Below are 23,706 nucleotides of genomic sequence, written 5' to 3'. Positions count from 1 at the left end.
GTATGCTGAGTATATTCTTTTGTGGGCATATGTATGAAATTCATTTATTCAGAAAAATTTAACAAGTGTCTCCTGTATTTTAGGGAGGCACAATAAGGGTAAGTAGGATCTGGATCCTGCCTCAGGAAGTGGACAGTCTCTTACAAATATGTATACAAGGCAGGTGCAAAAACAACCCTTTAGCCCTCGTTTTAGTGCTATAATTAGTGTGTGCTCATTAAAAGCATTTGATTAATAGAGGAGAGTGGAAAACCCCATTAAAATCATCCAAAACTGAGGTATATTTTAAAAATCAGTTTTCTATTTTTTAAATGTAATTCTTAGTTGTAATCAAACATTATATATAATTCATTATGCTTTTTAAAAAAAAAAACTCGAAATTTCTTGCTTATGGTTGATTTTTATCATTGATTTCCAGACTCATTGAAACCTATTTTCACGTGTTTGTGTTTTTGGTCTATTAATAAGGAATAAAGAAAAGAGCTTTTAATTTATCTGGAAGTACTCCATTTCTTTTTTGAAATTTTTTTTTTGATACTGAGCCAATTTGAAATATATAAGGAATAAATAAAGAGGAAGTAAATAGAGGGAATAGTATTTAATGACAGGAGAAAAGTAGAGAATGAGAAAAGAAATTCTACAAATTGAGCTTTGATCTAATTGCCAGCTGGATATCAATAGCTTATTTGTTAAAAGCTGTTGACAGTCTTCTGTAATTATAGGTATTGTGAAGTGGGGCTGGGAGCTGGAAAAAGAAAAAGGATCTAAGAGGATGACTTCTTTAACTTAAGAACTCATTTCCTGAAGTTAATCTTTGGTTATAGTTCAAAAATCTCTTATAGTCTCTTACCCCCATGTATTGCAGTTCTTAAATTTTAGGAAGTTTGTTGTTTGATAATTTTAGATGAGAATATAATCCATGAATGCTTTCATTCAGATTAGAAGTGATGGGACCTTCTTGGTTGAGACCATTTTGAATGGTAAAGTTTTAGATTATCTAGTTGCAGCTATTTTATTTTCCCTGACTATAATGTTCCATTTTTAACCAATTTTCCTGGGAAATACTAGTTAAAATCTGATGGAATTAATCAGTAGGAAATTTTCCATAGTTGCTTCATAAATTTCTTTTTTGACTAATTTGATGTGTTACAGTTTTATTCTGATAGTCATAAATATCTTTAAATCTTGAAGATTATTTTTTTTCCCAAATAGTTGTAGTTATAATAATTAAGAACAGTGGTTCCAGAAACAGCTTCCATTGTTTCTAGATTGAGTTCCATTCCATTTAAGTTCAACTCAACATTTTATTTGTAAGACTTTGGGCATTTTGTGTTTCAGTTTCCCTATATTTAAATGGATGTTACTGTTATGATATTATTATACGTACATCATGAAGATGTGAGAATTAAACAACTTGTTCAAATGGAAAAGCAATTTATGGCACGTAGAAATTGCTCAATAAAGGTTAAAGGCTGATAGCTATTATTATTGGTATTTCAGTTATTATTTGTTGATGATGACTCATAAAGCGGTTTCTTCCACATGTGAATTTTGGTAAAAAGTACACACACACACACACACACACACACATACACACACACACAGATTTTCATAGTCAAATAAGTTTATGAAACCCTGAATTAGGTGAAGTAAATTTCTCTGCCTTTATATGTTAGCATGCATTGAAGAAGTTTCAAAGCTGCATGTAGTAGTGTATAGCCTATCTCTGGTTTATTGATGACACAATCTTCCTTTCACTGAGCATGATAAACATCAGTCTAGCTCACAGTGGAGACCTGGAGACTTCAAGTAGGGCACTTCTCAACTGTGCAGGTGCACGGCTGTGCTGAGCACTATAGGTCATTTAGGGTCTGTGGTTCCCGCATTCTTGCATACTAAATGCCAGTAGCAGTCCCCAGACATTAAGACAACCCACACTGTCCCCACATAATCCAAACATCAGCTGTGGGGAGAGATACCACCCTGGTTGGGATCCAGTAGTTTGGGGGAATGCAAACAAGTTTTGCTTTCTTATGAACTAGTCATCTGGAGTCCTCTAGGAATGAGACTGGTGGAATGTTTTTGTGACCAAAACTCCATAAAAGGTTCAAGAAGTGGTTAAACAGATTTATATATATATATATAAATATAAATATATATACACACAAAAATTCACTGAGCTGTACATCTAAATTTTGTGTATTTTTACGTCTTTACATCTGTGTTATTCCTCAATTTTTTAAAAATTCCCTGGATGACCATCACTGGCATATAAGGTGTGTTGTGAGAAATGATTAAAAATTTGACTTATATGTTGGGATGTGAGATCATTTTCTCCATCCCTGCAAGTCAAATGATCTTGAATTTTGATGGTTTTTTTTTTTCTTTCTTTCGCTCCATTATGAAAGAATTCAAATTAGATGTCATTGCACCGTGCTACTTAGTAAGAATTTAGGATGCATAGGTAAATGAAGGCAAAACAAACACACGAAAATATTGATTATATTCAGTTATATTCCTGTCAGAGCTCAACCACATTATATTGTGCTATTTAGTTAAATAAATGGTATTATTAATAATATTAATTTATCCAATATAATTATTAATTAAAGCTGACATTTTTCCAATAAAATCAATTTGCTTATAATACAAATCTACATTTCTTTGATCTTCTTCAGGGAGGATGAATTAACACTCTAAGCAGTTCTTTTGTCTTGTCACTTCAGTGACATGAAACAGAGTTTTAATGGATATGGCCTTAATGTACAATATTTCCTTTGTTTTCAGAGCAGAAAAGCCATTAACAGTTATTTCAGGATTACTGTGTTTATGACACTTATAAATTGATTTCTGGTATTAGCCAAGCAGATGATTGAACAAAAGCCTTTGAATTTCTTTGTGTTTATCCTTTTGCCGTTTCAAGGTGTTGAGTGATTCAGATCACACTTCAGGCTTATGGAAATGTGCTGGACTTCCTCCCCAGAAGACCTAATTCCTGAATCAAGAGAATAGTTTACCCTAGCCTGACAGTTGCATGAAAAGGAGTTTTATAAAGGGACAGCTGAGGTCAGAGGGAAGTGAAGGTGACATCTATCCAATCATGAAAATGTCAAATGGCCCTTATATAAGACACTTGCTTGTTGCAGCTCAGCGATTCTTAAGTCCTTTTAGTGTGAAGAGAAAATAAAATTTAAACAATTCCAGGTTATAGCACTGTCCCAGACTATTACACAAATCCATTGAGTTATTTTTAAAACTACAATTTGGATGTCAGTGTCATAATATATCCTTTCCTGCTGACTATAATAAAAGTTGCTGATCTATTTCAAGCTTTCCAAGTAGAAAAATGTTGTTTAATGATTTAGCATGCGTGAAGTTAATTCTGATCTCTAGAATTCATAGTGGCTGAAACAACTTCATGCTGTTTCTTAGTGAACAGGAATGTCAACACAGCACTTTTTGGGGGGCTGTTTACATTCTATGCCTTCTTTAGAAATGGCAGATGGACTGTCGCTGACATGACTATTTGTGTAAGCTGCTACCATAGAAATTAGAGTTTTAAAAATAGTGATCCTAAGAGTTGCTTTTTTTTTCCTTTGGACTTGCGTTGTTATGTTTCCTCTTGAGAAATTTGACTTGAACATGTTTGTGAATAATTATTGACAGAAGATGCCAAGGATGTGAAAAATATCGCCAAGGTGAAATTTACTATCCCAAACTATCTACCTTTTTAAGCTGCTTTTGGTCCATTCACTACACTATCAGATTTTATTCTTTTTACAGTAAAGTAGGAATCTCTTTATTTTGGAATTCAGGAGTATAAATTTGTGGCATATTATTTGCTTAAAGGAAAAAAAAAGATTTATAATACAGTGGGACCATTAGAAAACCATAGTGTCAAAGGTTTTTAGTAAACGTGACACCATTACTGTCAAGTGTAAAAAACAAGTGGTTATTAGGATTGATCATTATTCAGAATATATTAACAATAGCTGGAGACCTTTACACTTACTTTAAAATAATTTGTGCTTTCTGTTCAGTTTAGAGACATGACATATACACATAAATATAAGTAATAGTCCAAAGTGACTGTGTATTCTTACCATATTTTCTTCCTTTTTCCCTTTCTATACTTTATTAATGGAATTTAACAGAATCTAATGGAAACAGTGTATAAAATCAGTGAATTAAGAAACAAAGCATGATATCCAGAGGATGTACTAATAGCCACCCAGATTTAAATAATTACTATAAGTTGGGCTCATATTTCCTTTAGTTGGACCATGACATTCCAAACACATAAAGCAATAAGGAACAAATGTTGTGTTTAATTATGGACTTGCGCTGGATATGCAGAACACATACACTTACATTCAAAGGGACCTCAACTTTTCTGAATGTAGTTCAAACAGAAGAGGTCTGATAGCATGGTAGTCTTAAGAGAGACTTTCCGGCTCTTTTCTGTTTTTGTATTAAAAATATGCCAGTAGGGGTTGTTTTCCTTTTGCTAAAGGAATCTCCTTGTTGCACTGGAATATTTTAGGCTTATTTCTGATTTCAACAGACTGAATGGCTACATTATAAATGTCTTTATTATGGAAATGTTAAAACATACCAGAAAATAGAGACCGTAGTATAAAGAACCTCCGTATGTATCTATTACACAGCTTCCACAATTATCAGTATGGTAGGAATTCTTGTATTCTTCTCTCCCCATATCACTTAGCTATTTCTGCATTGCAAGCCATGCTGAAGCAGATTGATTTAACACAAGAAACATTTACTGTTGTTCCTACCTATACTGTCTTTGGGTACATAGAGAAGGAAAAATATCTTTTTTCCTTCTACCCTTCCAGGTTCTTGGCTGGGTCTCTATAGCAAATGACAGAATAACAAGAGAAAAGCATATAAATTTATTTAATGTAAGTTTATGTGACACAGAAGTCTTCAGAAGGAAATGAGGACCTGAAGAAGCAATTTTATGCTAGATTTTATGAAGAGCAGAAAGTTGTGGAAAATGTGATAGAACAAAAGGAGTCCGGGCTAAGTGTAGTCAGCTGTGGAAACCGTAGCCAGACCTGCTCATTCAGATTCATCTCAGTGTCCCTCCATCTTCAGAGATAAGAATGTTCCTTTTCTTCCAGGTATAGGGAGCACATCACCTAGAAGGGTAGAAAAAAGGAGCGCATCTTTCACAGGAGGGTTTTAGACCTACTTCAGGGGAAGGTCAGAGTCCTTGCACCTTCCATTTCTAAAATTTCTTCAGCTTAAAATATCCCATATGCCAAAGCTCCGTGTTTGGAGGTGGCGTATCCTGACACTTGTCAGATAGTTCTGCTGATCTTAACCAGTCTGGACTGACACTGACTGGGCTGGCTCTTGAAGCTGTGGTCAGCTGGCAGGTCACCTGGGACTGGCTCATCTAGGGTGGCTGCCCTTTGCCATTTGGTGGCTGCTTGACTGTTGGCCAGGATTACAGAGGGTAATGGAGCAATGTCTCTCATCTTTCAGCAGGCTTGCTGAGTGCAGACTGAGCAGGGTTCTAGAAAGAGACAGAGAGACAGAGAGCAAGAATGTGCAAATCTTCTTGAGGCCTAAGCTCAGAGCTCATTCTATTGATCAAAGGCCAGCCAGGTTCAAGAAGTGAGGAAATAGCTTCTTGGTGGGAGAACCTGTAAAGTTAGAGGCAACGCACGTGGGGAGACAGGGAGGGGAGAAGAACTGAAGACTTTTTGTCATCAATCTACCCCATCCCCCACCTTAAAAAAAGTTTTAGAGTATTTTAAATCAATATCATTTCACCACTAAGTACTTTAGTGAACAGGGTTTTATTTTTTTAAGTCGTTGGATTTTGTAACTATAGTAGAAGCCGTACAGATGAACCATACTCTTTGGATCACAATATTATTACCGGAGGCTATATTCTACTTATTTATTATAACAAAATTATCATCGCTGTCACTATTAGTAGTAAATTTCCTTTCTTATTCTGTGCTAAACATACATTACCTCACTTAACCCTCCTAAGTGTGTTATAGGGCTGAAACTCTTCTATTCATTTGTAGAGATGAGTAAAAGAGGTTGGATAAGCTGCCCAAGGCCACATGGTAGTAAGTGATGGCTTTGAACCTATGCTATTCTGACACTATTTTTCATGTTCTTATGCACTACATATCACTGTCTTCTGTTAGCTGACCCGTGGGCGCTAGTATCTTTGCATGTACTTGGAATAGACAGGTAGAATGGGCAAAAGATAAGCCAACTCTCTTTTCCGTTTCTTAAAGCAGAAGATGAATTTAAGTTAAGGGAGTAAATTGTTCCTAGATTTACCACAGCAGAGCTATTTTAAAAACATCAGAGGGGGGACGCCTGGGTGGCTCAGTCAGTTAAGGGTCTGCCTTCAGCTCAGGTCATGATCCCAGGGTCCTTGGATTGAGCCCCACATGGGGCTCCCTGGTCGGCAGGGAGCCTGCTTCTCTCTCTCCCTCTGCAGCTCCGCCTGCTTGTGCTCTCTCTCTCTCTCTCTGTCAAATAAATAAATAAGATCTTTAAAAAAAAATAAAAGAAAATAAAAACATGAGAGGGATCTTTGAGGTCATTTTATAATATGAGTGATGTATGTATATTACAGGCTATTATTTGGGAGAAACAAAGAGCTTTATTTCCTTATTGTTGTATTAGAACTAGGTCTGTGCAGTATGCATGCCTGTCCCATGTTTCTGTTCTGTCTCAGAACCAGTGTGTTCTTAATCCTTATCACGCTATCATGCTGGACAAGCTAAGGCAGTCAGGAAGGGTCAATTGTATATGACATCTGTTTTCTTTTGAGTTGGATGTCAGAGATGGTTTTCTTCTTTCTGAGGATGAGCTAGGATTAAATATATGAAAATTCATTGATTCTTTTTTGGATCTGAGTTAATGTCATTAACATAAGCAATCAGACATCAGCTTTATGTGACTAGGCCTCAAAATATTTTAGTGTTATTTTGTTCTTGTCTTACTGTCATTTCCATCCTAAGTTCCAATAATTGCTTTTATCTTTGAGGTCTGGTATGCGACATTAAATTCATTTTCTTTGAAGAAAGATAAATGGGAATATAATTTTATTGCTACCTTACTGTTACAAAACATAATTACTAAACAGTATGCCCTTTTGCATTCTGACAATGAAATTATGACTGACATTCCCTTTTTAATATGAAAGCTATTTTGGGGCTATCATCATTAACTAATGGAGTCTTACTTGCAAGGAGTCACATTTTAACTTCCAATGACTTTTATGTAACAACCTCTTAACATATAAGTCTCAGGTAAATTGAAGCTAATCCCTGCAGGAGAATAGGTCAGACGTAGAATTAACCATTCCATATTCTGGAAACTGTTGGTGTCGTTAATGTTATGTCTCTTATTTATAGCCTTATTTTAAGCCGGGGTTCAATGTGGCATCCTTTTATGAGAGAGAATTTCTCTCTTCAAGACCATTTAGTTAAAACCATTAAAATTCCAAAGTCAGATCATCACTATTGAACAATTAGTGTCTGCAGGCTATTTTACTATGACAGTTAGAGACCATTGGGCTCACTAGCCTAAATCGGGAGATTAATTGAAATTGAGTCTGTGGTCACTTATTGGGCTATCTAGTGTTTTTATTTTCTATGACACTATAGCTTGTTGTATGAATCTGGATATATGGTCTCCTAAAAGTATTATGGTTTTGAAAGCATTTCTCCTAACAAATAGAAGACAGGATCATTAAACAAATACATGAAATGCCCTTAAAGAAGTCAGCATTGAATATTAATGGGACAGAGTATTAAGTAATAGATTGCAGGTAAAGAGTGACATATAACTATAAATAATGAATTGAGAGGACTATTATCAAAGTTTTTCAAGAAGAGAGAAGGGGGGAGCTGGGTGGCCCAGTCGATTAAGCGTCTGCTTTCGGCTCAGCTCATGATCTCAGGGTCCTGGGATCAAGCCCCTTGTCGGCCTCCCTACTCAGCAAGATGTCTGCTTCTCCCCCCGCCTCTCCCTGTGATCGTGATTTCTTTCTTTCTCTCAAATAAATAAAATCTTAAAAAAAAAAAAGAGAGAGAAGGAAAATGAAAATTTGGAGAATAAGGTATTAATATTATCTTCTAATTTTTCATCTTAGAAATCGCTGTATGGTTCAGTATCTCCCAACTTTGTATAAATGTGCAGAATTCAGTTTTTGTAGTTAAACAATGTTCTGATTTTTATAAATAATTTTTCCACATTTGATTAGAATAATTCATTTTACCAAGAAAGTATGTGTCAATGCAATGGTACATTTGAAAATATTTTTAATTACCAATATAAGTTATTTTTCATTTGGGGAAATTTTCTGAGCCACATAATGATAATTTTTTTCCCCAATTCCCATTTTTACAGATGAGTCAGTTGAGATCAGAGAAAGCAGAATAAAGCCATTATTCTAATTCAACATTTTTTGGGGGGGGAGGGGATGGGTAGGATAGGAGTATTTTCCTTTATGATCCATATATAACTTTTCTCAAATTATAATATAGATGGGATTTTTGTCTCTTTGCATTCTCAAAGTTATAAATAGAACAGCAGAACAGCAGCCTTGGTTACTGTTTTAAATGTAAAGCATTTTATACATATATGAAAGATGCCAGTGCATAATCTCTTCAGATAAAAGTTGAGGTGACATTTTTAAAAAAACCTAAATACTTGGAATTAAATATAAATTTGAGAGTCCAAGATGGTGGAGGAGTAGTAGACCTTAGTTTTGTCTGGTCCTAAGAATTCTGCTACATAGCTATCAAATCATTTTGAACACCTGCGAACACAACCAGAGATCTAAGAAAAGAATAGCTGCAACTCTGCAAATAGAAAAGCAACCACTTTCTGCAAGGTAGGAGGTGCAGAGAAGGGAATCTGAGGTGATATATGGGAGGATAAACGGCGGGAGAGAGAGAACCTCCATAAACCAGCCACTGGAAAGTGATAGAGCAATGAAGCACCAAATCAGAACTTTTAGAAGTCTGCTCCAGTGAGGGATGTCCCTGCCTGAAAGGCGCTCAGGCAGTGAAGCAGGGGCAGAACCCTAGATGGGACAGTGTGGTCTCAGGATCCTAGGGTCACAGGAAGACCGGGGGAGCTTGAGTGTGGCAGAGCTCCCAGGCATCAGAGTGGGGAAGCTGTCTACAATCAGAGAGCCCAGAAGTGGGCTCTCAGCTCGGGGTTGCCATAAACTGCCAACCCCAGCATGGTCAGGTCGACTGCTCTCTGAGCAGGGACCTAGCAAGCAGCAGAAATGGCAAGACCCCCCCTCCCCATTCCTCCCCCTGGAGATGGGGCATGGGTGCATGTTGCAGGAGTCTGCAGGGTTTGGAGACTTGAAAGGTGGTCCCATGCCTGAGATACAAATGCTCAGTCACAAGCTGGGTGAGCACAAGCACGGAGTAAAGCAGGAGACCAGGGAGACAGGAGTGATTGACTGCTTTTCCCTGAGGGTGCAATGAGGAATGGGGCCCTGAGATCTTGGCTCCAGGGCTGGAGATTGGGAGGCTGCCATTTTCATTCTCATCCTCTAAAGCTTCGTGAAAGCTTTCAGGGAACAAAAGTCACATAGAACAATCCAGCAGAGGGTGCCTCGGTGGCTCAGTTGGTTAAGCATCTGCCTTTGGCTCAGGTTATGATCCCGGGGTCCTGAGATTGAGTCCCACATCGGACTCCCTGCTCAGTGGGGAGTCTGTTTCTCCCTCTCCCTCTGCCTCTCTCCCCAGCTTATACTTTCTCTCTCAAATAAATAAATAAAAATAGTTAAAAAAAAAAAAAATCAGCAGATTACTTAGTTTGGTCCCCTGGCAAGGGTGGTGCAATTCAGCCTGGGGCAAAGACACTTGAGAATCAATGCAACAGGCCCCTCCCCAGAAGATGCAAGAAGATCCAGCCAAGACCAAGATTACCAATCATTGAGAACTGCAAAACTCCAGTGCTAGGGGAATACAGCATATAGAATTCATGGGGTTTTGGGATGCCTGGGTGGCTCAGTCAGTTAAGCGTCTGCCTTCAGCTCGGGTCATGATCCCAGAGTCCTGGGATCGAGTCCTGCATCGGGCTCCTGGCTCAGCGGGGAGCCTGCTTCTCACTCTGCCTGCCACTCCCTCTGCTTGTACTCTCTCTCTCTGATAAATAAATAAAATCTTAAAAAAAAAAAAAAAAATTCATGGGGTTTCCCCCACAATTCTTTAGTCTTTCAATTTTAATTTTTTTTCTCTTTCCTTTTTCAACCAATTTCTTATTTTATCTACTCCTTTTTTAAAATCTTTTTTAATTTTCATTTTTAAATTTTACATTCTATCCTTTCATTGTATTTAATTTTGTTTTTGTAAATACATCCTTTTTCTTTCTTTACAATTTTGGGGTGCAGTTTCTTCTAATAAACCAAAATACACCCAGAATCTAGTGTATGGCTCTGTTCTCCTCACCTGTCTGATCATTCAGGGTGCTAAATGAGAAAAATATGCAGTCAAGAATACTTTATCCAGCTAGGATGTTATTCAAAATAGAAGGAGAGATTAAAAAGCTTCCAGGACAAACAGAAACTAAAAAAATTTTGATCACCAAACCAGCCCTACAAGAAATATTAAAAGGGATCCTTTAAGCAAAGAGACAGCCCAAAAGTAACATAGGGCAGAAAGGAACAGAGACAATATACAGAAACAGTGACAGTACAGGTAATACAATGACACTAAATTCATATCTTTCAATAGGTACTCTAAATGTAAACAGGCTAAATGCCCCAATCAAAAGACACAGGGTATCAGACTGGATAAAATGCAAGACCCATTGATATGCTGTCTGCAAGAGACTCATTTTATACCCAGAGAAACCCCCAGATTTAAAGTGAGGGGATGGAAAACCATTTATCATGCTAATGGACATCAAAAGAAAGCTGGGGTGGGGCACCTGGGTGGCTCAGTTGGTTAAGCGGTTAAGCATCTGCCTTCGGCTCAGGTCATGATCCCAGCGTCCTAGGATTGAGCCCCGCATCAGGCTCCCTGCTCAGCGGGAAGCCTGCTTCTCCCTCTCCCCCTGCTTGTGTTCCCTCTCTCACTGTCTCTCTCTCTCTCTGTCAAATAAATAAATAAAATCTTTAAAAAAAAAAAAAGCTGGGGTGCCAATCCTTATATCAGAAAAAATAGATTTTAAACCAAAGACTGTAATAAGAGATGAGAGACAGACACTATATCATAATTAAAGAGATGAGGGATAGACACTATATCATAATTAAAGGGATGAGGGATGGACACTATATCATAATCTTGTCTATCCAACAAAAGATCTAAGAATTGTAAATATTTATGCCCCTAACATGGGAGCAACCAATTATATAAGCCAATTAATAACAGAATTAAAGAAACACATTGATAATAATACAATAATAGTAGGGGACTTTAACACCCCACTCACTGCAATGGACAGATCATCTAAGCAGAAGATCAACAAGAAACAAGGGCTTTGAATGGCACACTGGACCAGATGGACTTTATAGATATATTCAGAGCATTCCATCCTAAAGCAACAGAACACACATTCTTCTCAAGTGCACATGGAACATTCTCCAGAATAGATCACATACTGGGTCATAAATCAGGACTCAACCAGCACCAAAAGATTGGGATCATTCCCTGAATATTTTTGAATATTGAACAAAGCATTGAACAATGCTTTGAAACTGGAACTCAATCACAAGATGAAAGTTGGAAAGAACTCAAAAACATGGAGGCTAAAGAGCATCCTACTAAAGAATGAATGGGTCAACCAGGAAATTAAAGAAAAATTTAAAAAAATCATGAAAACAAGTGAAAATGAAAACACAACTATTCAAAACTTTGGGATGCAACAAAGATGGTCCTAAGAGGGAAGTATAGACCAATAAAACCTTTCTCAAGAAACAAAAAAGGCCTCAAATACACAACCTAACCTTACACCTAGAGGAGCTGGAGAAAGAATAACCAAAAAAGCCTAAACCCAGCAGAAGAGAAATAATAAAGATTAAAGCAGAAATGAATGAAATAGAAACCAAAAGACAGTAGAACAGATCAACGGAACTAGGAGCTGGTTCTTTGAAAGAATTAACAAGATTGATAAACCCCTGGCCAGACTTATCAAAAAGAAAAGAGAAAGGACCCAAATAAATAAAATCCTGAATGAACGAGGCAAATATATGCCAACAAATTAGACAATCTGGAAGAAATACATGCATTCCTAGAGATGTATAAACTACCAAAACTGAATCAGGAAGAAATAGAAAACCTGAACAGACCCATAAATAGCAAGGAAATTGAAGCAGTAACACAAATCTTCAACAAACCAGAGTCCAGGGCTGGATGGCTTCCCAGGGGAATTCTACCAAACATTTAAAGAAGAATTAATACCTATTCTTCTGAAGCTGTTTCACAAAATAGAAATGGAAGGAAAACTTCCAAACTCTTTCTATGAAGCCAGCATTACCTTGATCCCAAAACCAACACCCCACCAAAAAGGTGATTTACAGACCAGTATCCCTGATGAACATGGATGCAAAAATTCTCACCAAAATACTAGCCAGTAGTATCCAACAGTACATTAAAAGGATTATCCACCATGACCAAGTTGGATTTATCCCTGAGCTGCAAGGGTGGATCAACATCTGCAAATCAATCAATGTGATAAACTACATAAATAAAAGATAAGAACCCTAGGATCCTCTCAATAGATGCAGAAAAAGTATTTGACAAAGTACAGCATCCTTTCTTGATTAAAACTCTTCCCAGTGTAGGGATAGAGGGAACATATCTCAATATCATAAAAGCCATCTATGAAAAGCCCACAGCGAACATCATTCTCAATGGGGAAAAGCTGAGAGCTTTCCCCCTAAGGTCAGGAACATGACAGGGTTGTCCACTATCACCACTGCTGTTCAACATAGTACTAGAAGTCCTAGCCTCAGCAATCAGACAACAAAAAGAAATAGAAGGCATCCAAAATGGCAAAGAAGAAGTTAAACTCTCACTCTTTGCAGATGACATGATACTCTATGTGGAAAACCCAAACGACTCCACCCCAAAATTGCTAGAACCTATATAGGAATTCAGCAAAGTAGCAAGATATAAAATCAATGCACAGAAATCAGTTGCATTTCTATACACTAACAATGGGAGGGAAGAAAGAGAAATTAAGGAGTCAATCCCATTTATGATGGCACCCAAAACCATAAGATACCTAGGAATAAAATTCACCAAAGAGGCAAAGAATCTGTACACAGAAAACTATAGAACACTCATGAAAGAAATTGAGGAAGACACAGAGAAATGGAAAAACATTCCATGCTCATGGATTGGAAGAATAAATATTGTTAAACTGTCTATGCTACCTAGAGCAATCTACACATTCAATGCAATCCATATCAAAATACCATCAATTTTTTTTCACAGTGCTGGAACAAATAATCCTAAAATTTGTATGGAACCAGAAAAGACCCCAAATAGCCAGAGGAATGTTGAAGAAGAAAGGCAAAGCTGGTGGCATCACAATTCTGGACTTCAAGCTCTATTATAAAGCTATAATCATCAAGACAGTATGGTACTGGCACAAAAACAGATACATAGATCAATCCCAGCCCAGAAATGGACCCTCAACTCTATGGTCAACTAATCTTCAACAAAGCAGGAAAGAATATCCAATGGAAAAAAGTCTCTTCAACAAATGGTGTTGGGAAAATTGGACAGCCACATGCAAAAGAATGAAAGAATGAAACTGGACCATTTCCTTACACCATACACAAAAACAGACTCAAAATTGATGAAAGACCTAAATGTGAGACAGGAATCCATCAAAATCCTAGAGAACACAGACAGCAACCTCTGTGGCCTTGGCCACAGCAAAATCTAGCTAGGCACATCTCCAAAGGCAAGGGAAACAAAGGCAAAAAATGAACCATTGGGACTTAATCAAGATAAAATGCTTTTGTGTTTTGCACAGCAAAAGAAACAGTTGACAAAACCAAAAGACAACTGACAGAATGGGAGAAGATATTTGTAAATGTCTTATCAGTTAAAGGGCTAGTATCCAAAATCTATAAAGAACTTATCAAACTCAACACCCAAAGAGCAAATAATCCAATCAAGAAATGGGCAGAAGACATGGACAGATATTTCTCCAAAGAAGACATATAAATATCCAACAGACACATGAAGAAATGCTCCACATCACTTGACATCAGGGAAATACAAATCAAAAACACAATGAGATATCACCTCACACCAGTTAGAATGGCTAAAATTAACAAGTTAGGAAACTACAGATGTTGGCGGGGATGCGGAGAAAGGGAACCCTCTTACCCTGTTGGTGGGAATGCAAGCTGGTGCAGCCGCTCTGGAAAACAGTATAGAGTTTCGTAAAAAAGTTGAAAATAGAGCTACCCTATGACCCAGCAATTGCACTACTGGGTATTTACCGCAGAGATACAAATGTAGTGATCTGAAGGGGCACCTGTACCCCAATGTTTATGGCAGCAATGTCCACAATAGCCAAACTGTGGAAAGAGTCCAGATGTCCATCAACAGCTGAATGGGTAATGAAGATGTGGTATATATGCACAATGGAATACTACTCAGCCATCAAAAAACCCCGAAATCTTGCCATTTGCAACAATGTGGATGGAACTAGAGGGTATTATGCTAAGCACAGTAAGTCAATCAGAGAAAGACAATAATCATATGATCTCACTGATATGTGGAATTTAAGAAACAAAACAAGATTATAGGAGAAGAGAGGAAAAAAGGATGAAATCAGAGAGGGAGACAAACCATAAGACACTCTTAACCATAGAAAACAAACTGAGGGTTGCTAGAGGGAGTGGGGTAGATGGATGGGGTAACTAGGTGATGGACATTAAGGAAGGCATGTGATGTAATGAGCACTGGGTGTTATATAAGACTGATGAATCACTGACCTCTACCTCTGAAACCAGTAATACATTATATGTTAATTAATTGAATTTAAAGAATGTATAAATTTTGATGACTTGTCTGACACTATATTCATTAATTTTTTTGTACCAGTTTTAAGTGAATAGAGTAACTGATTTTTATGGGAAAAAAAAATTGGGTACCTAAAAAACTATCACATTTTGAGCAAATTTATTTTTAAACACACGTTATAAACGATGTTTAGATGTCTATTATCACAGTGTTTCATTATAAAATTGAAATGGTATGAGTTCTCATAAGGAAAATCTCAGTTCTCTTAAGGAAAATTGACATTTTATTTTATTATTTATTTTTAAGATTTTATTTATTTATTTGACACAGAGAGAGAAATAGTGAGTGAGAGAGCACAAGCAGGGGGAGTGGCAGGCAGGCAGAGGGAGAGGGAGAAGCAGGCTCCCGCTGACCAAGGGGCCCGATGTGGGGCTTGATCCCAGGTCCCTGGGATCATGACCTGAGCTGAAGGAAGATGCTTAACTGACTGAGCCACTCCGGTGCCTGGAAAATTGACATTTCAATTTTTATTTCTGTACAATATGGAGTGAATGAATATTCTGCTTAAGTGTAAAGTAACTAAAGATAATTATTTTCTGCTTGAACAAAACCGAAATTTATAAATATTAGTGTGGCTGATCCTTATCCATTTGTCCTTCATTCTTCCACTCCTCTATCTTGCTGTTCACTTTCTATTAGTGTCATAACTTTGAACATGAAAAGTTATTTTGCCAGGAAAATCAGTGGTTAGATTTGTGATGCTTCATAAATGACTCAAGTGGGGTTAGATGCCTGATACAAAGAATTATTTGAAAAAGAGCCACATTTTGAACAAAATGGGTTAAATGAAGTTATTCTTATAGCACTGACACCCACACCTGATAGAGTGTACTAGAGTGCCTTGAAGTAAAAACTCATCTGGCCAAAAAATATAATTCATTGGAATGGGTCATCATTTGCACTATAGTATATATCAACTGTCTTTGATAAAACATATAGAAAGATTAATTATATTTATGTAGAGTTACTAGTAAAGTGTTTCATCAAGTGGAAAATTATTGCAATGGAAACATTTATTTAAATTTTGTTGTCAGGGGTTCCTGGGTGTCTCGGTAGGTTAAGTGTCTGCCTTCAGCTCAGGTCATGATCTCAGGGTCCTGGGATGGAGCCCTGGTCCTCCTCCCTGCTTAGTGGGTAGTCTGCTTCTGCTACTCTCCCCCCACTCCCCTCCACCACCTCTGCTCATGCTCTCTCTCTCTCAAATAAATAATATCTTTTAAAAAATTATGTTGTCATTTCAGAGTATATGAACTTAAAATATATGTCATTTTGTTTGTTTTTTTGAATTCCCAGGTGAACTACATTCTTTTCAGCTTTAAACCAAAAGTAAAAGGACGCATTACGATTTTCATTCTTCCTGAGTTGCCTCCATCCTGAAGAGCAATGGAGATGCTGTTAGGTGGAAGAGGATTAATTGTATCTCTAATTTGTTTCCTGTTAAAATTCTCTACAGCCATGGAAATACCACTTTCAGGTAAAATGACAGCATTCAATACCTACTTCATGGAATTTCGTATTTGCATTTTCATTTTTAAGTAGAATACTTGTAGGTTGAGGAAATTCTACCATATTTCTGTTTATTTTCCAGCAGTCTGTCATCAGAATGCATCATTCCCTTTTTAAAAAATTGGATGTCTTGGATTTGGCTGCTTGCTCTAATTATTTTGCAGCTCAGGCTTTTTGCCTTCTTATAAAACTTGGCACATAACAAGAAATATGACCTATAGATCAGGTGTTTTGCCATATAAGATATTCTTCAATATTACCAATGGTTGTTACTTTTATATACTTCATTAGTTTATTTGAGGGAGTGTTGTGATTCAGAAATTAATGGTATTCAACCAATTATGATAAAAAGGAAAGGAATACATTTTGTACCTTTTTTTTTTTAAGATTATTTATTTATTTATTTATTTGAGAGAGAGAGAGAGAGAAACAGCATGAGAGGGGAGAGGGTCAGAGGGAGAAGCAGGCTCCCCGCCGAGCCGGGAGCCCGATGCGGGACTCGATCCCAGGACTCCGGGACCATGACCTAAGCCGAAGGCAGTCGCCCAACCAACTGAGCCACCCAGGCGCCCCATTTTGTACCTTTTTTTTCAAAATGATTGTATATTTAAGAATGAAAACAATGAATTAAGAAAATATTAAAAAGCCATTATTATACAACTAAAAATATAAGATGATATCGACTCTGAAAATCTAGAGCATTCTGTGCTGTGAATTCATATCCACAGGTTAGTCATTGGTTTTATGGAAATATATATCTTGACATACATAAGAAATAACACACAAAAAATAATACATTTACAAACACTTTATGTAATACTGTATCAGCTATGTAACAGAGATCTGGGGAATTTGCCTTGTGTTATAAGGACAGGGGATATAAAAGACCCTTGAGAGGTTATTTAGATATTTTTATCCATATGCTTCCTGTATTATCCCTCCTCTTTTTTTTTTTTTTTTAGAAATTTTATTTATTTATTTGACAGAGAGCACAAGCAGGGGGAGGAGCAGGGAGGTAGAGGGAGAAGCAGGCTCCCTGCTGAGCAGGGAGCCCAGCTGGGCTCCATCCCAGGACCCCGGGATCATGACCTGAGCCAAAGGCAGATGCTTAACAACTGAGCCACCCAGTTGCCCCTCTTCCTGTCTTTTCCATATGTAATTTGGAGATTTATAATGCAAGAGGCAGTGCTTGTTTATTTGAATCTTAGCCTTGGAAATTACCTTTGCACAAAATCTAAGCTCTAGACAATTAGACTTGAGCTCAGCAAGTTGAATAAACATTAAGAGACTTGCTAACTCTGAACTGAAACTTTTCTTCTGAAGTACTTAATCTGAATGTGAATAGAAAAGGAAGTTAGTCTCTGACTATATAATGTGTTTCTTTTTTTTTTTTTTTTGAAGATTTTATTTATTTATTTGACAGAGGGAGACACAGCTAGAGAGGGAACACAAGCAGGGGGAGTGGGAGAGGGAGAAGCAGGCTTCCCGCCGAGCAGGGAGCCCGATGCAGGGCTCGATCCCAGCACCCTGGGATCATGACCTGAGCCGAAGGCAGACGCTTAATGACTGAGCCACCCACGCACCCCTATATAATGTGTTTTTGAACCATTTTTCTGATGGCTACCTTAAGTTACTTCACATAGGAGTTTCACATCATACACTTTGGGCAGCCCTGCCCTTTTAATTCACCCCTAAGTGAGAGTTCCTTCTCCATTGTCCTTGACAGATGGTGGAGTCTCTCTTTGAATATTCTTTCTTCTTAAGGAATTCCAACTACCCGTCCTGTAGAGGTACAGATTTAAAGTTCTCTTTAAATCAAGCTGAAATCTCTTAGCCTACACACAAAATATATCAGCCTAATTGTAGATATTCAGGTCAAGAACTGGAAATTATTCATCTTTAGTACATTCTTTTGGTTTGAGTGTGCAGCACCAGATTAAGAGCAAAGTTCTTGGTGATCCTTGTGGGAAAGAGGTTAATAATCTTACATCTTTTCCCCAGTAGAAACAAAGAGGCAATGGGATTCCTGTTCAGATTCCTGACCATATTCTCTTGGAATATACATTTTCTTTTCCTCTTTTCTCATTTAGTTCATCAGTGGTAAAGAATTTGAAAGTTTATATTAATCCATAGCACACATTTTTTATTCTGGTTATCTCAATTACTTACGCATTTTCATTCTGTAAATGTCCTTAGACAACAATTGTTATAAAATATTAATGACATGTTTTCAGAATAACTGAATATTATCCATTTATTTCAGTACTCTAGAGCACTCACTAGCAAATGCAACTAAGGCAGGTATCCAATTTGAATGTCAACGAGCCTGGTGTCTCTGTATTTGGCCTAATTATGGAGGAAAGGATTTATAATGTAGAATATATATTCTTATAAACACTCAAAGGTTATTAGTTTCATTCCCTGAGTAATTAGTTATTGCTGAGACTTTACAACCTTAGCAAATTTAAGGAAGAATAATGTTCTAATAAACAAGTTGTTCACAAGTTATTAGCTGATATCTTAGGGACTGTTGCTATTGTGCATCATCCCTCACCTTTTATAACTGTAATAAAATTTAAATAATGTGAATTTACAATAAGCTCAAGACTTGTTCTACTTAGAAGCAGTAGCAATCAGAAACAAGGTAAATGTCCATGAAGGTATGAATGTTTTTTGCATGTTGTTAAAATGTTTATGAATAGCCAATGGATAAAGACTGAACTTGGGCTCATGTACCTAAACTAGTAAAACTCAATTGACAGATTCATTAAATCAAAAAAAAATTTTAGAATTGGAAATAGCTTTGAGTTTTTATTCTAGGCTGGCCATCAATGCTTAAAATGTGACCCATGGATCTCTCAGGGTCCATGAAACAGTATTTTTTTTTTTTCTGAATGGTTATTGCATAATGTTACAAAATTCTACATGGTTAAAAAGAAGCCATGGATGGGGCACCTAGCTGGCTCAGTTGGTGGAGCAAGCAACTCTTGATCTCAGGGTTGTGAGTTTGAACCCCACATTGGGCATAAAGATTACTTAAAAAAATAAAATCTTAAAAAAAAAAAAACTCATGGGTAAAACATGTTATTATAATAGAATATGAAAAGTTCATTGATATGATTTCAGATTCCATATTGTAGTAAAATGTTTAAGAAACTCCACTTGTTGAGTTTTGGTGTACTATTTAAGAAGAATGTTCACAATCATCAGAGAGGATGATAAAATACCTCACCCTTTTTCAAGTACGTATCTATGTAGAGCTGGATTTTCTTCATATATTTAAGCAGAACAACTTTTGTGACAGATTGAATGTAGAAGTAGATGTGAGAATCCAGCTGCTTTCTATGAAGATATTAAAGGGATTTGTGATAATGTGAAAACAATGCCACTGTTCTCTTTGTATTTCATTTTCTTGATAAAATAGGTATTTATTTTAACATACAAGATTATTTAAGATGGATTAATAAATAAATTTTTAAAAGATTTCTCAGCTTTAATTTCTAATATGGTAAAATATTGTTAGATATAAACCAAATGAACAAAAGCCCCTTGGGACTTCCTATAATTTTTAAGAATGTAAAGAGATCCCGAGACCAAAAAGTCTAAGAACAATTTATTTATCCTGAATTCCTAACCTTACAAATGAGAAAATAGAGTGGTTCAGGGCCTGGGTTTGTAACTGGATTTAGGGCCCTATTTGTAACTCCACTGCAGAATATTACTTACCTAAATCAGATCAGTGCCTTTCTGCGAATTGCTTTTCTCAAAACATATTTGCTGAAATCAGGTTCCTGCTGCTGAATCGCTTACACTTCCTTATGAATTCAGTGCTGTCCCTTTCCTTACTAGAGGTTGTAAGAATGATAATAAAGTGGTAATGTATCAATTTGAAAACTGTTGAGTGCTCACTGACAGTAGATCTTTACCTATTATCTGTGTCCCATTTCAAAACCTAACCCATGTTTGTATCTTCAGAATTAGTACACTTATTTTATAAACACAATTCTCTAATGCCATCCAGCTGCTTCACTTGGTGAGAGACAAAGTCATCCACCTACTTTTTAAGTTTGTCTTGAACGTTATTTAACTTGAGAGACACTAAAAAAGTTTATCACAAGATGAGGAGATATTTGAATATGTAGAATACATTTAAAAATACCATTATTTATTTTTATTGCTGATTGTTAGTGTTAAATTCTAAGGGGAAGAAAACTAACCCCAAGCCCCCAACAATAGTGAAAGGATAATTTATAAATGGGGAATGACAAATAATAAACAAGTTTAGGGAAAAACGTTTATTAATAAAAGCAATAAGTAGAAATAAAAATAGAAAAAAAATAGAATGAGGATATTATAATTTCCTTTGTAATAATTAGCAAAATATTTTTTATCATTTTTAAATGTCGGTGTTCATTTGTGGCAAGGATGTTGGAAACTGCTATATTCATATGTTGTTTATAGTAAATATCCTCTTGTGAAATGATATCATCATTTATCCAGAGTAAATACTATTTGTGTCTATACCTGGAAATTTATCATAAGTCACTAATTCAATAAAGGAAAAACTTACATGCTTGAAAAATTTATATGGCTATGGAAGTACATGTTACCTGGAAAGACAAAAATGAAAAAAATCAAATGTCCAATAAGAAGAAAATTATCCAAGAAGTGTTCACAAAACAATGGGAGTAAATAATGTAAAATTGGTAAATTAATTATAATGTCTTAGAAAACTATAAATTTAAAAAAACTGTTAAAAATGACTGAACTAAATAAAAATTTATATACACACATCAACAGACTAAATGTCAATAATTTAAAAATAGAGATTTTAAAGTTGTAATGATATGGCAATTTTTATTCTGCTCTAAGTGGTTCCTCTATTCTAGGTTTAAATAAAATGAACACCTTTGGTAACATGAAATGAAATGTTATCAGTGAAGTATATTCTTTAAAATTAAGTACATTTTTCATACTCCAATTAAAAATGGGCAGAAGACATGAACAGACATTTCTCCAAAGACTTACAGATGGCCAACAGACACATGAAAAGATGCTCAACATCATTAATCATCAGCAAATTAAAACCACAATGAGATATCACCTCATACCTGTCAGAATGGCTAAACTCCAAAATACAAGAAACAACAAGTGTTTGATGTGGAGAAAAAAGAACGCTCATACACTGTTGGTGGGAATGCAACCTTGTGCAGCTGCTGTGGAAAACAGTATGGAGATACCTCAAAAAAGTTAAAAATAGAATTACCATATCATCCAGCAACTCCACTATTGGGTATTTACCCAAAGAATACAAAAACACTAATTTGCAAAGATATATGCACCCCTGTGTTTATTGCAGCATTATTTAAGTAGCCAGATTATGGAAGCCCCCCAAGTGTCCATTGATAGGTGAATGAAGAAGAGGTATATATATACAACGGAATATTATTCAGCCAAAAAAAGAATGAAACCTTGCCATTTGCAGTGACATGGATGAATCTAGAGGATATAGGCTAAGTGAAAGAAGTCAGTCAGAGAAAAACAAATGCCATATGATTTCACTCATATGTGGAATTTAAGAAGGAAAACAAACAAACAAGGAAAAAAGAAACAGACCAAAAAACAGACTCTTAACCATAGAGAACAAACGGATGGTTACCAGATGGGCAGTGGGTGAGGGGATGGGTAAGATAGATGAAGGGGATTAAGAGTATACTTATCACGATGAACACTGAGTAATGCATACAATTGTTGAATCACTGTATTGTACACCTGAAACTAATATCATACTGTGTTGACTACACTGGAATTAAAAAAAAAAAAAAATGACCTAAGGGCAAACCTAAAACAATTAATAAAATATATTTTTCAAAGAGGAAGTCAGATTTGTTCTGTAATTTTCACTTTTTTTTATAGTTCTCTTACTTATCAATATAGAAAGCATGTTTCAAGTGTTTCTGTTATAGCTAAATTCACCTGACCTAGTATTTGAGGACCACGTTCTTTAAATACATATTTTGATATTTAGTTCAACAGGTTCCAACAATCATAAAACAGTCAAAAGTGCAAGTTGCCTTTCCCTTTGATGAATATTTTCAAATTGAATGTGAAGCTAAAGGAAATCCAGAACCAACGTGAGTATTCTTGCAAATGAAGTAATTGTTTATATGTATATAATCTTTTTTTTTTTTAATTTCTTTGTACTCTGACCATTATAAGGTTGTTGGACTATAAATCTATATATGATTAAAGATAAGAGTTGCCAAAAGAATAATAGCTATTTTTATGAAAATAAAGTTTGGTTATTTTACATATGTTCTCCTGGAAGTTGAAATTATTTTTACCATAAATAAATTGCCTTATGTTAAATACTTAGCATAGGTTTTGGCACCATGGAAATATTCAGTAATTCCTTACAAGTGAACAAGGTAGTCAAAGCCCAGAAGATCCTTTATTCTAAAGGTAGCATTTGTTAAGCTGAAAGTTAATATATTGATAAATGACATTCTATATATAATTATTATTGCATGTCTTTAAATGTAACACATATCTTTTTTTTAAAGTGACACATATCTTATTCAGCGAGTAGGTTGTTACTTGATATTTTTTAAGTTATCATAGAAATATTTAGTCATCCTGAATGCTATCTGCATGGTATATTGTTATCTAGTGTTTTCTTAATTAAATAATTGTTACTGTAGGTGACCATAATCAGTGATGAAGTTTTTTCAAAATACCTCCTATACTTTGGAAGGGAGAAAGAAATGTGTGTGTGTGTTGGGAATGAGGAAGGAAAAATTGTAGAGAGAATTCTAGATTTTAATGTAGGTGATTTGAAGATGGGCAACAAAGCTACATACTTGTACTGATTTGCTTAATTCATTTATATCTACTAAAGATACATATTTAAGGAAAATTAATTATTTGAAATTGTATTGTGACTAACATTATTATTGCCTGAAAAGTTGATGTTTTAAAAATCATTCTTAATCATTGACATGTTAAATTATCATTATTATCTATATTTTACCAAATGGAATATATTCAATTAGTATATGTAAATATGGATAGAATTATATGAAGAAGAATTTAGTCAGTCATTGTGGCTGGATCAATATGGATC

At 35.9% G+C, this 23,706-nt stretch overlaps 1 protein-coding gene across 10 annotated transcripts in view; it reads left to right on the top strand.

The window, feature by feature from the left end:
- The window catches only part of CHL1 (cell adhesion molecule L1 like), a 207,272-nt gene that overhangs the window by 104,537 nt on the left and 79,029 nt on the right, over positions 1-23,706 (top strand). For all 10 annotated transcript variants that reach the window (XM_036071621.2, XM_078075952.1, XM_036071623.2 and 7 more), the window contains 2 exons: positions 16,371-16,551; positions 22,612-22,717. In XM_036071621.2, the coding sequence (XP_035927514.1) occupies positions 16,461-16,551; positions 22,612-22,717 (197 nt within the window). In that variant the 5' untranslated portion in view covers positions 16,371-16,460. The remainder of the gene's footprint in view (positions 1-16,370; positions 16,552-22,611; positions 22,718-23,706) is intronic.

The sequence above is a fragment of the Halichoerus grypus genome, chromosome 1 (assembly GCF_964656455.1).
Source record: "Halichoerus grypus chromosome 1, mHalGry1.hap1.1, whole genome shotgun sequence".
Classification (NCBI taxonomy): domain Eukaryota; kingdom Metazoa; phylum Chordata; class Mammalia; order Carnivora; family Phocidae; genus Halichoerus; species Halichoerus grypus.
This window is presented reverse-complemented; position numbering and strand designations above follow the sequence as displayed.